The sequence below is a fragment of the Diabrotica virgifera genome, chromosome 7 (genome assembly GCF_917563875.1).
Source record: "Diabrotica virgifera virgifera chromosome 7, PGI_DIABVI_V3a".
Taxonomy (NCBI): domain Eukaryota; kingdom Metazoa; phylum Arthropoda; class Insecta; order Coleoptera; family Chrysomelidae; genus Diabrotica; species Diabrotica virgifera.
Window position 1 is genome coordinate 226,215,179 of NC_065449.1, and position 17,268 is coordinate 226,232,446.

General features: G+C 33.4%; 1 protein-coding gene across 3 annotated transcripts in view; it reads right to left on the reverse strand.

Moving 5' to 3' along the window:
• LOC114348805 (liprin-alpha-1) overlaps positions 1-17,268 on the reverse strand; it is a 145,502-nt gene that overhangs the window by 15,982 nt on the left and 112,252 nt on the right. For 2 of the 3 annotated variants that reach the window (XM_028299298.2, XM_028299286.2), the window contains exons 12-14: positions 12,804-13,005; positions 11,164-11,318; positions 708-932 (exon numbers count right to left, since the gene is read on the reverse strand). In XM_028299298.2, coding sequence (XP_028155099.1) covers positions 708-932; positions 11,164-11,318; positions 12,804-13,005 — 582 coding nt within the window. The remainder of the gene's footprint in view (positions 1-707; positions 933-11,163; positions 11,319-12,803; positions 13,006-17,268) is intronic. The other variant, XM_028299291.2, reaches the window with a different exon arrangement.

Sequence of the window (17,268 nt, forward strand, 5' to 3'; positions counted from 1 at the left end):
AGGTGTAGAACGTGAACTCACAATGAGAATTCGCAATTTTTGCGATAAAATGTAGAATCGACATAGCCCGCACTGTAATGATAACTTGCAACTTCAACTTCGAAAGCGTATGATTAAATGTTACATTTGGTCAGTTCTCTTATACGGCGTCGAAGCATGGACATTAAAAATATCCAGCATTAATCGTTTGAAGGCCTTTGAAATGTGGCTGCACATACGTACATTAAAAATACCATGGACAGCTAAATGTGGTAGTCCTTAACAGAGCAAATGCTACTCGCGAGCTGCTTGATAATATAAAATGTAGAAAGATGGCCTATTTTTGACACGTAATAAGGGGAGACCGATAAAATATTCTTCAACTTATTATGACGGGTAAAATCGAAGGACGCAGAGGAATTGGTAGAAAACAGGCCACTTGGTCGAAGAATATCAGGGAGTGGACAGGTATAAAGAAAGCAGAGCAACTATTTAGAATAGCTCGAGACAGAGACAGTTTCGCCATGTTAATCGCCAACGTCAAGGGGACTTGATAGGGCACGTTAAGAAGAAGATACAGTATGTATATGAAAATTCATGTGAGAAATCTTAAAATTTTAAAGATAAGAATTTTTTACAAAATATCTTATTTATATTAATAATTGGTTACCGTCCCACTGGGATTTGTCAATGGTTAAAATTTCGAGAATGTCTAAATGTTATTTTACCTGTGAAGTGGATTGCTAATTCCTATTTCTCTCTGGATCTCCGTATCGCTAAGGGCGCTCATAATAGCGCCAGATTTTACGTTCGCTCGACATGCAGCTACGTACCAAGCGGGCATTCCTACCCACAATTCCAACCAAGCTACGATCGTAGGTCCATTCCACAACGCAAACGGCGTACCGGCCTTCATTGCTTCGGCTAACAATTCGTGTCTGTAGTCTAAATCCCTAGAAATTTTATATTATTAACAACAGAACAAAATATACAATTCGCTGTTACCAAATAATAATGTTTGGAACTATGGTTTGAAAATTTTGAAGTTTTCGATTTTTTTGTTATTTTAAATGAAAGTAAAAACTTCAAAAATACTTTCTGAAAATTTCATATTGATCAGAGCAAAATTACCGGAAATACGACATGTTGAATATCTCTACTTTCGACTCGCTTTGCAGTATATTCGCGTCAGCGCGCTTAAGGTTAGTGAGAAACATTCAACAGTTCTTCCCTTTTCTTTTGTAAATTACTCCGCGATTCAAAAGCATATTCTAGTGTGCATCACTTTATGATTTGCCCCACAAAAATAAATCGAAATAAAAGTTGTCAAAACTTTAAACGCGTTTTTCTCAAAACTGCTCTTTTCAAAGGCGGTGGATACTGTAACTCAAAAACTACTTGACCGATCCACCTGAAATTTTACATATATTTTCTTTTGACATTTCTTGATGTAACACTGCCGAGATATTTTTGTTTTATGCTTATTTTTTGTTTAACAATAATAAATATGTTGTTTTTCATCCTTTTTTAAAAAATATTTGGATATTTAATGGAGAACCAATAGGGGGGAAAGCAAGAGATCAAAAGAGCAGAATTATGAAAAAAAGCTTTGACCGACCATTTACATCTTTTACTGGACAGTGAGGGGGCACCCAAGACGCACCAGGAATCGCTAATTAGAAGAAAAAAATTAATTTAACCATTTCATTCGATAAAATTACAGCAAAAATAATTTAAATGCTTTTTTCTCGAAATCTTTTTTTTAAAACTGGGAGACGTTTTTCTCAAAATCTACTAAGCATTAATCTCAGTAAACCAATTTTTTTTGAGACATTATATACCTATACAACTACTAAATAAAACTCTAAAAAGTTTTAAAAAATCCTCTACTTGTTTAGTACAGGGGTAAATTCACCCCCAAAACAAACGTTTTTTCGAACTGTTATCGACTTTCGCGTATAAAGTTCATAAAAATATAAGGAAAATTAACTTTTTAAAGGTTTATTTATTAGTGTAAAAATATTTAAAAATTGTCTTTTTTCCAATTTAGAAAACTCCCCATAACGTAAAAAATCGCGAACGAGTTTTCTTAAAAGTAAATATGCGTCTTCAGTTGTTACATCAATAAAATCACGTTTTTTTTGTCACTTAGATGTAATAAAAATTCGAAAAAGACTAGCAAATACTACAAAAGCAAATACAAATACTACAAAAGCAAATACAAAATTTGGTTACAGAAACGAAGGCAATAAAAATAATAAAATTCACGTATTAGAAATATAAATTCGATCAATAAATTCAAAACACTTTTTGCGCGCCTTTATATACTGGATTTGGAGTATTACCAACTTCTGGATATTTCAATTGTTTACCTGATCAACCTCGAATATTAGTGAAAATTCCACACCTGTAATTTTGAACCAATCAAAATACGTTATTTTGACAGATCACCATGGCAACGGATGGTATTTTATCGGAAATTTTTTGCTCGTGGGGTACCCAACAGCGAATTATAGTGGAAATTTTTTGACGTTTACCATAACAGAACATTTTTGACAGACTGGTTTTTATTTGTTTACATAATTTAGTTTTGATTCATTTTAGTTACAAAGCTAAGATGTTTTCTATATTCTTCGGACACCTCCTCTCTTCTTAATGGCGAAAATGCAGGACTTTGAATGTTTTCAATTAAGTTTCTATGTCTAATAAAATATATATAATATTTAGACACTAATTTATTTACATTTTTCCCATTCAGTACTTTCAATTTTGCGTAGTTTAGTTTTAAAAACGCCAAAAAATAATTTTCTATCACTTGTAGTTACTCAAAACTTGTGTAAAATTGAAGAATATACTATTTTTCTATCTTGAAATGGTATTCCGGAGGCCGATCCTGACTGTATGTCGGAACGGTGTGTTTATTTTGGCTCTACAAAATAGTTCAAATCAAGTGAGAATAAGTTTTCAAAATTTAACCAAACTTGGTGAAATTATTAGTGATCAATTGAATCTCAACTTTCCAAATTTGTAAGTACAGTTTTACTGTAATTTCCACAGAAAACATCTAATTAGTATTTAACATTATTGTAAATTTTTATATCGAAATCTGCTTGACGTTAAACAAAAACATTTAATTACCATCGACCTGTGTGTCCACTCGGCTTTTTTCCCAGCCGGGGACAGGTCCGTACTTAGAAATGTTTAAAAATCGATCAAGATGTCACAAAGCGGTGAAATAAATTTACCAGGAAATTCTCAAATGGATAATTCTACACCAAGAAGTTACTCTACCGCCCTTATTCAACAAAAACATCCCTCTAAGCGCCAGGCAATCATTTTTAATTCCATTGAAGATGCGAAAATACAAGATTACCTCCTCCCGCTGGGAAAAATCATTCATCCAAAAAATATACTATTCTGCTCTAGATTATCAAACAATAGAATATGTTTGTATTTATCATCTGAAAATATCGTAGAAAAATTCATGACTGAAAATAACGGCAACATTGTGGTTAATAATCAGATTATACAAGCTCGAAGGTATATAACTCCTTCCGAAAGAATTATTCTCTCTAATGTTTGTCCATCAATTCCTCATGATGTATTAATTAAAGAACTCGAGTCCATGGGACTTGTTATTCAATCTACAATGTCCTTTTTAAAAATTGGTGCACCGTTACCTGAATTTAGTCATATAATGAGCTTCAGAAGGCAAATCTTTATCAGCCCAACAGACCTCACAATTCCAGAATCGTTTTTAATCAACTACGATAATACTTCATACAGAATATTCTTATCGAGTGGCAACTTGACATGTTACAACTGTAAACAAAATGGTCATACGGCAACTAACTGCAAAAACCCTATCAATCCAAACTCAAATCCTATCGCTTCGACCTCGGTAGAAAACATCCCAACATTCACTCCTCCAGAAATATCAACCAGCATACCAGAACCTATCAATCCAAAACCAAATCCTATTGCTCCAACCACAGCAGAAAAAAACCCAATATTAAATCCTCCAGAAATATCAACCATCACACCAGCATCTGTTTCAATTCAATCAGCTACCCCAACTACAAACAATCAACTGAACCCCAAAGAAACTGAGAGCGAATCAACTACCTTACATATGAATATTGAGTCTTCACAAAATAGTTCAAAAAGAACGATTGACGATACCTTAAGTCCTCCCCCGCCCCCTAATGATACCACTGATAAACCGATGTTTACCAATCCAGCAGAAATAGCACTTAATCCCAAGAAAAAGAAAAAACAAAATAAAGGAAAATCTCTAGAAGCATTCATAAACCAGCAGTCGCCACCATTTGTTCTAAGCTATGTTCAGATAACAGACCTATTCGAAAACATAAAGAGTTCACCCGATCCACTTATTACCGTTGAAAATTATACAGATAACTTTACAGCTCTCATCGATATGTTAAACAAAATATATCCCTATACTCAAGACAGATCTACAAAGACCCGAAATACCAAATTAAGGAAAATTCTTCTAAAACACTTACAGATGCAAATCCCACAGGACCTAGTATCCGATACAGAAAGTGACTCCTCACAAACAAATCAATAAATAAATTTAATAAATTAAAATGGAATTTAATAAATTAATACAGTGGAATATAAATGGCTATTTCAATAATTTACCCATGCTACAGATCATTCTTTCAGAACAAAATCCAGATTTTGTATGTTTACAAGAGACCAATTTTAAACCAAATCAAAATATAATCTTAAGAAACTATGTTTGTCATAATCAAATAAGACTTAACCAAAACATTGCTAGTGGCGGTGTATCAATTTTAATTAATAATTCATATGACTCGATAAGAATACCTCTAAATACTAACTTAGAGGCCATTGCTGTCACCGTTATTGGGAAAACTAATATAAACATTTGCAACATATATCTACCTCCTGGAGCAGTAATTTCCAGAAACGAACTAGAGGATCTTTTTAAACAAATTCCTACTCCTCGAATCATTTTGGGTGACCTAAACGCATATAATCACATCTGGGGATCCACATATAAAGATCAACGGGGTACCGCCATTGAAGAAATTATAGATCATCTTAATTTGTCTCTCTTAAATGACGGAAGCCCGACTAGATTTAATATAAGAACTGGAGAAGCTACACCACTTGATCTAACAATATGTGACAGTGATCTTTACCCACATTTGTCTTGGTATCCAATGCAGTACACATACAACAGTGACCATTATCCATTAATTATAGAAAACAATCAACATAAACGCACAACCCATTTCTCTCCCAAATGGAAAATAGATAAAGCCGATTGGAAGCATTTCGCCCAACAGATAGAATCATATATAAACAAGTGCTCGACAACAATAATTAATGTCGAAGAATGTCTAGACAATTTGACCCAAATAATTATTAAGGTAGCTGAAAACTCGATCGGTAAAACAGCTCCAACGAAACATTCAACACCAGTTCCATGGTGGAACGAGTCTTGTAAAAAGGTCATTAGAGAAAGTAAAACTGCCTTTAATAAATATAAAAGAAATAAATCACTTGAAAACCAACTAGAATATAAGAGAACTCGAGCCATAACTAGATTGACAATAAAGACAGCTAAACGTCAATCCTGGATTGATTATGTTTCTAAAATAAACAGCTCTACTCCTATGAGTGACATATGGAAGAAGATAAAACGAATATCGGGAAAAAGTTTAAATTTAAAAATCAACTCACTAAATATTCAAGATAAGGTTATTACCTCCGACAACGAAATCGCAGAAGAAATGGCTAACACTTATAAACACAGATCTAGTAATACCCAGTATAACCAGAGCTTTATTACACTTAAGCAACATGAAGAACGTAATCTAATTAACTTCGATGAGATAGATAAAAGTCCTATAAACTCTCCTTTTTTAATGGAAGAATACAACGAAGCCCTTAACTCATTTAAAGATTCGGCAGCGGGACCTGATGATATTCCGGTAAAATTTATAAAAAATTTACCTTCGAACGCTCACCAGTACTTACTAAGGTTATTTAATTTAATCTGGACTCAACATAAATTTCCACCAAAATGGTCAGAATCTATTATTATACCAATTTTAAAACCAAACAATCCAAAAAGTAATCCAAATGCATATAGACCAATATCTTTGACATGTGCTATGGGTAAATTAATGGAAAAAATTGTAAATAAAAGGCTTTTATGGACTCTTGAGAATCGAAACCTAATCATTCCAAATCAAAGTGGTTTTCGTAGAAATCGATCAACAATAGACAATATTTTAGCATTAGAAAATGACATACTTGAAGCTTTTGCTGTCAATCAAAAATGCGTCGCTATATTTTTTGACATCAGGGGAGCCTATGATGTCACTTGGAAACACCTAATAGTCAAGAAACTACATAATTTAAATATCAGGGGACACTGCCTAGCGTTCATTAACAATTTCCTTACCAATAGATCATTCCAACTTAAAACTAATGGTATGCTATCACCAAAAACAAAACTAGAGAATGGTATTCCACAAGGATCAGTGTTAAGCCCTACACTTTTTTTAGTAGCAATAAATGATGTCCTAACCAATATGAACTTACCACTGAAAGGTCTCTTATACGCAGACGACCTTGTTATCTATGCGAGAAGTCAAAATATGGAAAACATCACGAATATGCTACAAACGTTCTTACATCAACTAGAGAAATGGTCGCAAAGTTGTGGGTTTCAATTTTCTACAGAAAAAACACAATTTATATTATTCTCAAAGAAAAGCTGCCCTAATCACCCTTCACTCTCACTATATAACAATTCGTTAGTTCGGAAAAATACTGTAAAATTTTTAGGAATGACATTCGACCAACATCTAAATTGGAAAGAACATATTAAGAAACTGGCAATCGAATGCCAAGGAAGACTTAATATCATTAAATCATTGTCAAAAAAAGACTGGGGAGCAGATAGACAAACTATGCTCTCTCTCTACAGAACTCTAATCAGATCTAAATTAGACTATGGCGCGATAGCATATTCATCGGCTACTGAGTCTTCTCTTAAAATTTTAGATTCAATCCACAATACTGCACTCCGCATTGTCTTGGGAGCTTTCAGAACCACACCAATAGAAAGCCTGTATTGTGAAGCAGCTGAACCATCACTGTATTACAGAAGAATGTACTTAAAGTTAACCTATGCAATTAAATCAAATGCAAATCCTAATAACCACACCTTCAAATATGATTACCTTAACCGATTATCAACATTTTTCTCCAATAAACCACGTCTACACAAACCTTTCTACCACCGAATCAAAATGGATCTCTCATCTCTTAACACCACCTTACCTCCTTGCTATCCTGTTAGTTTTGAACCTGCTACGCCATGGAATTTGGGAGTACCAAAAATAGTTACCACCTTAACTTCATTGGACAAACATACTACTAACCATAGTATAATACATCAAAATCTGCAAAACTTATTATCAAAGTATACAAACTTCTCTCAAATATATACAGATGCTTCAAAATCAACAGATGGCGTGGGAGCAGCAGTTATATCCTCGAATATGTGCCAAAAATATAAGTTGCCAATACACTGCAGTACTTTTAATGCAGAATTATATGCCATATACGGGGCACTGACATATATTATATCCTCACCAAATCAGAAATACATCATTTTGACTGATTCACTAAGCTCACTACAATCCATAGGAAAAATATACCCAGAGACTTACATTCTGGGAAAAATAAAACAAAATCTGATCGAGATACAAAATCGAAATAAGGAGGTAATCTTCATCTGGATCCCGTCACATATTGGTATAAGAGGCAATGAAGAAGCAGATAAGTGTGCGCGTGAAGCCGTCAACTCAGCTGACTCTACTATCGTGCAATATGTGACAACTAGTGATGTTTCAAGTGTTATCAAATCGCGTATCCTAAGTGAGTGGCAAAACCGGTGGCAATTTTCAGTGTCCAATCTTTGGAATATTAAACCAAACATTAAACCATGGACATGTTTCCCCACCAAAAGAAGGGATCAAGTGACAATAACCCGCCTTAGGTTAGGTCATACCAGTGCCACACACAAGTTCTTAATAACAAAAGAACCTGAACCGAAATGTGATCAGTGTAACGTTAAACTCTCGGTAAAACATATAATTGTAGACTGTCCAGTTTTCTCCACAGCAAGAAGAATTTACGGTATTCCAACAAACTTAGAGAAAGCACTTGGTGCAAATTGTTCGTTCACAAATATGTTAAACTATTTAAAAGCTATTAATTTTGTAAATATATAATATTTAATATTGTAAATCTGCTCCTCGCTAATAACCTTCGGGTTGATGCGAATTTCTCAATAAAAAAAAAAAAAAAAAAATGGTATTCCCATGCAACTACAATGAGTAGAAATTACGAATTTGAAAGCCTAAATAATTGCTGACAAAGCTATGGCGCGCTATTAATCTGTTCATGCAGCTTTGGATTTTCAAATGCAAATTTGGTGTGGAATTTTCTTACCGAATACCACGCGAAGTCAAATTAATATCCGGAAATTTTTTTTTGATCATGAATATTTTTAGAAAATTTCCCTCGTCTGCGACTCGGGAAATTTTCAAAATATTCATGATCTCAAAAAAATTTCCGGAAATAATTTGACCTCTAGTGGTATTACTAGTGAAAATTCCACACCTGTAATTTTGAACCAATCAAAATACGTTATTTTGACAGATCACCATGGCAACGGAGGTATTTTATCGGAAATTTTTTGCTCGTGGGGTACTCAACAGCGAATTATAGTGGAAATTTTTTGACGTTTACCATAACAGAACATTTTTGACAGACTGGTTTTTATTTGTTTACATAATTTAGTTTTGATTCATTTTAGTTACAAAGCTAAGATGTTTTCTATATTCTTCGGACACCTCCTCTCTTCTTAATGGCGAAAATGCAGGACTTTGAATGTTTTCAATTAAGTTTCTATGTCTAATAAAATATATATAATATTTAGACACTAATTTATTTACATTTTTCCCATTCAGTACTTTCAATTTTGCGTAGTTTAGTTTTAAAAACGCCAAAAAATAATTTTCTATCACTTGTAGTTACTCAAAACTTATGTAAAATTGAAGAATATACTATTTTCTATCTTGAAATGGTATTCCCATGCAACTACAATGAGTAGAAATTACGAATTTGAAAGCCTAAATAATTGCTGACAAAGCTATGGCGCGCTATTAATCTGTTCATGCAGCTTTGGATTTTCAAATGCAAATTTGGTGTGGAATTTTCTTACCGAATACCACGCGAAGTCAAATTAATATCCGGAAATTTTTTTTTGATCATGAATATTTTTAGAAAATTTCCCTCGTCTGCGACTCGGGAAATTTTCAAAATATTCATGATCTCAAAAAAATTTCCGGAAATAATTTGACCTCTAGTGGTATTACTAGTGAAAATTCCACACCTGTAATTTTGAACCAATCAAAATACGTTATTTTGACAGATCACCATGGCAACGGAGGTATTTTATCGGAAATTTTGTGCTCGTGGAGTACTCAACAGCGAATTATAGTGGAAATTTTTTGACGTTTACCATAACAGAACATTTTTGACAGACTGGTTTTTATTTGTTTACATAATTTAGTTTTGATTCATTTTAGTTACAAAGCTAAGATGTTTTCTATATTCTTCGGACACCTCCTCTCTTCTTAATGGCGAAAATGCAGGACTTTGAATGTTTTCAATTAAGTTTCTATGTCTAATAAAATATATATAATATTTAGACACTAATTTATTTACATTTTTCCCATTCAGTACTTTCAATTTTGCGTAGTTTAGTTTTAAAAACGCCAAAAAATAATTTTCTATCACTTGTAGTTACTCAAAACTTGTGTAAAATTGAAGAATATACTATTTTCTATCTTGAAATGGTATTCCCATGCAACTACAATGAGTAGAAATTACGAATTTGAAAGCCTAAATAATTGCTGACAAAGCTATGGCGCGCTATTAATCTGTTCATGCAGCTTTGGATTTTCAAATGCAAATTTGGTGTGGAATTTTCTTACCGAATACCACGCGAAGTCAAATTAATATCCGGAAATTTTTTTTTGATCATGAATATTTTTAGAAAATTTCCCTCGTCTGCGACTCGGGAAATTTTCAAAATATTCATGATCTCAAAAAAATTTCCGGAAATAATTTGACCTCTAGTGGTATTACTAGTGAAAATTCCACACCTGTAATTTTGAACCAATCAAAATACGTTATTTTGACAGATCACCATGGCAACGGAGGTATTTTATCGGAAATTTTTTGCTCGTGGGGTACTCAACAGCGAATTATAGTGGAAATTTTTTGACGTTTACCATAACAGAACATTTTTGACAGACTGGTTTTTATTTGTTTACATAATTTAGTTTTGATTCATTTTAGTTACAAAGCTAAGATGTTTTCTATATTCTTCGGACACCTCCTCTCTTCTTAATGGCGAAAATGCAGGACTTTGAATGTTTTCAATTAAGTTTCTATGTCTAATAAAATATATATAATATTTAGACACTAATTTATTTACATTTTTCCCATTCAGTACTTTCAATTTTGCGTAGTTTAGTTTTAAAAACGCCAAAAAATAATTTTCTATCACTTGTAGTTACTCAAAACTTGTGTAAAATTGAAGAATATACTATTTTCTATCTTGAAATGGTATTCCCATGCAACTACAATGAGTAGAAATTACGAATTTGAAAGCCTAAATAATTGCTGACAAAGCTATGGCGCGCTATTAATCTGTTCATGCAGCTTTGGATTTTCAAATGCAAATTTGGTGTGGAATTTTCTTACCGAATACCACGCGAAGTCAAATTAATATCCGGAAATTTTTTTTTGATCATGAATATTTTTAGAAAATTTCCCTCGTCTGCGACTCGGGAAATTTTCAAAATATTCATGATCTCAAAAAAATTTCCGGAAATAATTTGACCTCTAGTGGTATTACTAGTGAAAAGACATAAATGCGGTAATGAACGTAAATGATTCCCAAAGGAGAAAAAAGGTGGTTTAGGAATCTGATATTGTCAATATTGCGCTATAAACGATGAATATGTATTACTGTGCTATTTTGATACGTATCAAGCAAACTATCGGAATAAGGGTAAGGTAAACACCAAAATAACTTACTTCTTTTTCTGCCTTCTATCGAATTCAGGTTTTTGTCCAAGTTTTCCAGATATGCTCATCGTATCACAAAAGTCGCCGTCTGAGATTCCAATACTGCTTTGGCTTAAATTTAAATTTATTTCGGGTCCTACTACTGTGGGTTCTTTTCCTTTCACCTATAAAGTATAAATTTAATCGTGAGACATTTATAATGGGGGAAAATGCAAAGAATAAAGAATAATTATACAGGTTTGGAACACTAAGGATGTAACGATTCAAAAATCTTTTACTTTTTTAATTCCGAAATTAGTAGCTTTTATTCACTCCTGTATAATGCCTCTAATGTTTGATGTTTTAATACTGCGTCTTAAATTAGTTTAATCGAACAGCAATTTGTTATTAACGACGAAGAGACACTTACAGTTTTCCGCCGAATTTCTGTCTTAAATTTGGCGGAAAGCACTTAGTGTCTCTCCGATGAAAATAAACAAAATTTATCGGCTGTCTAGTAGCGGCTGTGCTCCTAGTAGCTTCCTACGAGCGAACGGACGAATAGAATACTACTAGACTAGGGCACTGGTCTCTGCCTGTCGCGAGATGCGACTGATGGGATAACGGATAGAACTAGAGATGGTGAGCCGTCGTTTGAGGTGTCGAGTTCACAGCAACGACCGCAGGGCACGATCCCGTACGAAATGACAGTAACGTGGCCGTCGTCAGAGGTGTCGGTAGTCGATATGGAGGCTACTAGAAGTGAGACGAGTCCATAAGTCGTACTGGCTCACGGGTTGCGTTCTTAGTATCCGGGACGAGCTCATGTGGAACCACTCTACTCAAGTTCCACATAACTTCAGTACGAGTTTCGAGAGGTCCATATACGTCTAGCCACAAGCTGGACGTGAGCCTGAAAGGATGTGTCTGCGGTGGAGACGAGTGGTAGAGGAGGAGGCTCCTCAGCGGCGACCTGTCACACGTGCTTGGTGGGCTGTTATTTCTCAGCTGCGTAAATTTATTCACCCTCATGGGCAGGTGTACGTATGGCAATACAGGTACGCGGGGAAGATGGAGCCCCCCTCATCTGGAGACGGACTTGCAGGGGCTTGGTTCTGCCAGAATAGGATAGACTTCCCCTTAGATGTTAGCCATTTCTTTATGCGCCCTGCTCTATCCAAAACGGGGCTTATTGAGTGGCAGACGTCTGGGGGTTCCCGGAGTTCACCACCCGGAGAAGGAATCTTCGTTTACATTCATGTTGACACAGATTCCTTGATGGGCATGGGGGTAAGTTTACCAGGCTTCTAATTCCACCTGCCGCGCATATGCGTCGTGATAACGCAGGATGCATGCGTCTGGCCAGCGCCTAGGCCTGAAGATCGCGTAGAGAATCCAAGGAGTGACGCCGTCTTCTTGCCAAAAATTATCCAATTTAGGTGAATTTGGTAATGGTGTAACCGGTATAGGGGGGATATAGCGGGCAAGTTGAAAGTACTCGAGGAGATCACATCCGTCTCTTAAAAAAAAGAAGTTCAAACTATGTGGACTAAAATATTTTGATTTTGCATACGATTTTGTCGCTGTTTTGAACTTTCAAATTTTCAATGCAATGTTTTGATGAGTACCTTACGAAATAAATATAATACTGAATAGAAACGGCAACTTACCTTTTCTTTTTTGCTAAAGAACCTTCCCAGCGAAGATTTGAGTCCTTTCTTCTTCTGCGCGGCGGCTGCAGCGGCTACAGCGGCGGCCGTCGACATATCCCTTGAGAGTCCCGACATGGCGTTCTTGTGAAGGCTCTCCTGGCTGCTATGACGAGATGACAATGGTGATGGAGGTGTGTGCGTGTGTCCTTGCCTAAACATACTACATTCTACTGTCTAAACTGAAACTAAGAGCATGCGAGAAAGCAAGCGGTTCTTAAAGATGACTGTTGGGTGTGTTGAAATCTAGGTTGGGTCAATGACGATAGGAATCGACTAAGGAATATTAGCAAATAAGAATCAATTGGAAAACTTTACAAAATGGTTGTCCCAGGAGAGAAAATGTGTTCGCATTATACGAGATTATAAAACTAATACAAATTTGGGAAACCTTACGATATACAGTGAGGACGTTTGAGTTGGAATAAATTCATTTTCTCGAGAATGAGCGACTCTGGAGAAAAATCCCGAAACAAGTCGATTTTTATTTTTAAATTATATTTTTTGGCATATACAGGGTGGCTCATCTTATTCGCCTCGGTCTCTGTACGGAAAACCACATGATATTAAAAAAAATCTTCACAGAAATATACAGGGCCTTTAATACTACAATCTAAAAATACCGTGAATTATACAGGGTGCTCCAAAAAAGAGTGGTATATCAAAGTTATATTTTTTCTTATGATATGCCCTATATCTGATGACATTACTGAATTGACCTTAAAAAATAAGCTATACTTTCATAAGGGTTCCCTATACCTAAATACAGGGTGTTTTGATTTATTTCGATTTTTATGAAAATGTAAGGTTTTAGAAAAAAAAATATCTAAGAATCAGTAACAAATTCTTTCTTGAATCTTAATAATAGACTATTTGGCATACTTAAACAGATGCTTACTGCAACAAAATTTCTTACAGGGTGGTCAAAATATGAGATTGTTCTATTAACAAATACAAGCTGTAATAACTTACTTATTTTAAATAGAACACCCTGTATCTTACTAGTCTATCTCGTAGAAAATTTACTTAGCTTTCAATGTATATTAGGGTTTCCTATACCTATCGTTTTACAGGGTGGTCAAAATATGAGATTGTTCTATTAACAAATGCAAGCTGTAATAACTTACTTACTTTAAATGGAACACCCTGTATCTTACTAGTCTATCACGTAGAAAATTTACTTAGCTTTCAATTCTTATTAGGGTTTCCTATACCTATCGCCCTTCATTTTTCAAATATTTAAAGATTTTCTAATTTGTAAGCTTTAAAAATTAAAATTAAGTACATATGTCTTGGTTATGTACAACACATCACCAACACCAGCAATATACTTAAATATCTTAGTCAAGATACTTTCGTTAATAAAATTCACATTTTTATCATTTAATCACACAGAGTGTTCTTATTTTAAATGACATACTCGATATTCTATTCTTTATAATGGAATGTTGTTCTGAAGCTATTTCCTTGTGGCATTTTTTATGATCAACTATTTTTAATGCGAGTAAGCCACAATTTTACCAAAAAAATGATTTTATTAACGTTTCGAAGCCCAAATCGGGTTTCGTTGTCAAAATACAAAATACTACTATCATTAATAATAACTATTATTATTTTAATAATACAGTAGTATTTTGTATTTTGACAACGAAACCCGATGTGGGCTTCGAAACGTTAATAAAATCATTTTTTTTTTGGTAAAATTGTGGCTTACTCCCATTAAAAATAGTTGTTTATAATGGAAGATATTTAAAATCTCTTCAATTCCATGTAAACATTCTCAATACACATGTTATTCTGTAAATACCCATTTTTACATATTTTTGTACAATAGGCTCGTTTTCGTCATAGTAGCCATTGTATTTAATTGTTTGTAATTGCGATTCAAAGATTCAAACAAAAAATGGTGTTCTTAAATTTACTTAATAACCGTCGGTTTAAGATATATACGGAATGAAATATAATTTAAATATCTTCCAGAATACGCCATCTAATATAGGGTATGCAGTTTAATATAAACATATTATTATTCAATGTCATATGTAGGCCAAAATCAACTACAATAATATAACACTCTATGTGATTACATGATAACAATGAACATTTTATTAATGACAGTATCTTGTCTAAGTATATTGCCGGTGTTGGTGATGTGTTGTACATAACCACGACATAGGTACTTAATTCTTATTTTTAAAGCTTACAAATTAGGAAATCTTTAAATATTTAAAAAATGAAGGGAGATAGGTATAAGAAACCCTAATAAGAATTGAAAGCTAAATAAATTTTCTACGCGATAGACTAGTAGAATACAGGGTGTTCCATTTAAAATAAGTAAGTTATCACAGCTTGAATTTGTTAATAGAAGAATCTAATATATTGACCACCCTGTAAAAAGATAGGTATAGGAAACGTATAGGAAACCCTAATACAAATTGAAAGCCAAGTAAATTTTCTACACGATAGACTAGTAAGATACAGGGTGTTCCATTTAAAATAAGTAAGTTATTACAGCTTGAATTTGTTAATAGAACAATCTCATATTTTGACCACCCTGGAAGAATCTTTGTTACAATTAGCATCTGTTTAAGTATGTTAAATAGTCTATTATTAAGATCCAAGAAAGAATTTGTTACTGATTCTTAGATTCGTAGATATTTATTTTTTTCTAAAACCTTATATTTTTATTAAAATCGAAATAAATCAAAACCCTCTGTATTTAGGTATAGGGAACCCTTATGAAAGTATAGTTTATTTTTTAAGGTCAATTCAATAAAGTCATCAGATATAGGGCATTCTATAAGAAAAAATATAACTTTTATATACCACTCTTTTTTGGAGCGAGCACCCTGTATAATTCACATTATTTTTAGATTGTAGTATTAATGACCCTGTATATTTCTGTGAAGAAATTTTTTTAAATAGTAAGTGGTCTTCCGTACATATACCGAGGCGAATAAGATGAACCACCCTGTATATCACACTAGTGACAAATTTTTTTTTAATTTAATTAATTGAGACAAAAAGAAGAATGTATATAATTTATTTAATTCCAAATACATTTTACTGTTGTCCGAAAACAGGAAAAAATGTTTTATTTGATAAATAATAGTTATTTATGAAACAGTTCGTGAAGTATGCTTTTTGCGAACGCACGCGATTTTTAGAGCACGAGCGACAACGGAGCGAGTGCTATAAATCGCGTAAGTGCCTTCACGCACAGTTTCATACAATATTTTATCTACGATAAACAAATAAAAAAACTGTAACTCTTCGTCGCTGGAATTCATTTCTATTCTACAATTTTTAGAACTTTGACATTTAAAAATTCCAACTACTTTCAAACCACAAAACTGCCAAAACTTTTGTTGTAATTCATTGCTCATATTGTCATCACCATGACAACGCGAAAGTTAAGGATTGTCACCATGACAACGCGAAAGTTAAAAACAGTACGAAAAAGTAAGTCCCATTTAAAATACATTGTTACTTCACGCACACTTTAAATCCTTCACGCACTGTTATCTATAATGACAGTTTTCACAAACTAAAAACTTGTACATAATATGACATAGAGTAGATAAATATTGTTTTTCGCTTATATTAATTCAATATTAAAGCTGCCACCCACCTGCCTTTTAGCAGTTTGAACATTTAATTTAAACGAAAAGCAATGTTTATTGATTAAATAAACATTTTTTCATGTTTTCGGACAAGAGTAAAATGTATTTGGAATTAAATACATTCTTCTTTTTGTCTCAATTAATTTAATTAAAAAAAAATTTTGGGCACCCTGTATAAATAATTATGTTAATGTTTATATTAGTGAATAGAATAGAGCATTGAATAGCCTTTCGAATGAGCTGCCACACGACCCCTATTCTCATTTAAAAAACCATCGATTATGTTATCACGCCCAGATGGATGACGTCACTAGTCATATACAGATATATATAATCATAGACAGATATATTTTATAATATGTCAAAAAATTATAATTTAAAAATAAAAATCGACCTGTTTGGGGATTTATCTCCAGAGTCGCCCATTCTCGAGAATTTATTCCAACTCAAACGTCCTCACTGTATATTTTAGATTGATAGCTTCTCTTATTTAACGTTTTCTATATTAATTAAATGTTCGCATTAAGTCTTTCATTCAGGCATTCGTCTTCTTTATTAGTTGTCTCCATGCCTTATAAATTGTAAAAGTCAGATATTGAGGATGTTACCAGAAAGTGGTTCCACGATAATTTTCAGATATATTGTTTACATCTGGGACTTCTCATTTCTTTCATTTAACATTCTGTATATTTATAGTCGTATTTTGTGTATTTTTCTAATCTAACAATAATTGTTTTAGACAATTAGATTGATACTTTTTCGTATTTTATGCATTAAATATTTGAAAGTTTTCTGTATTGTAG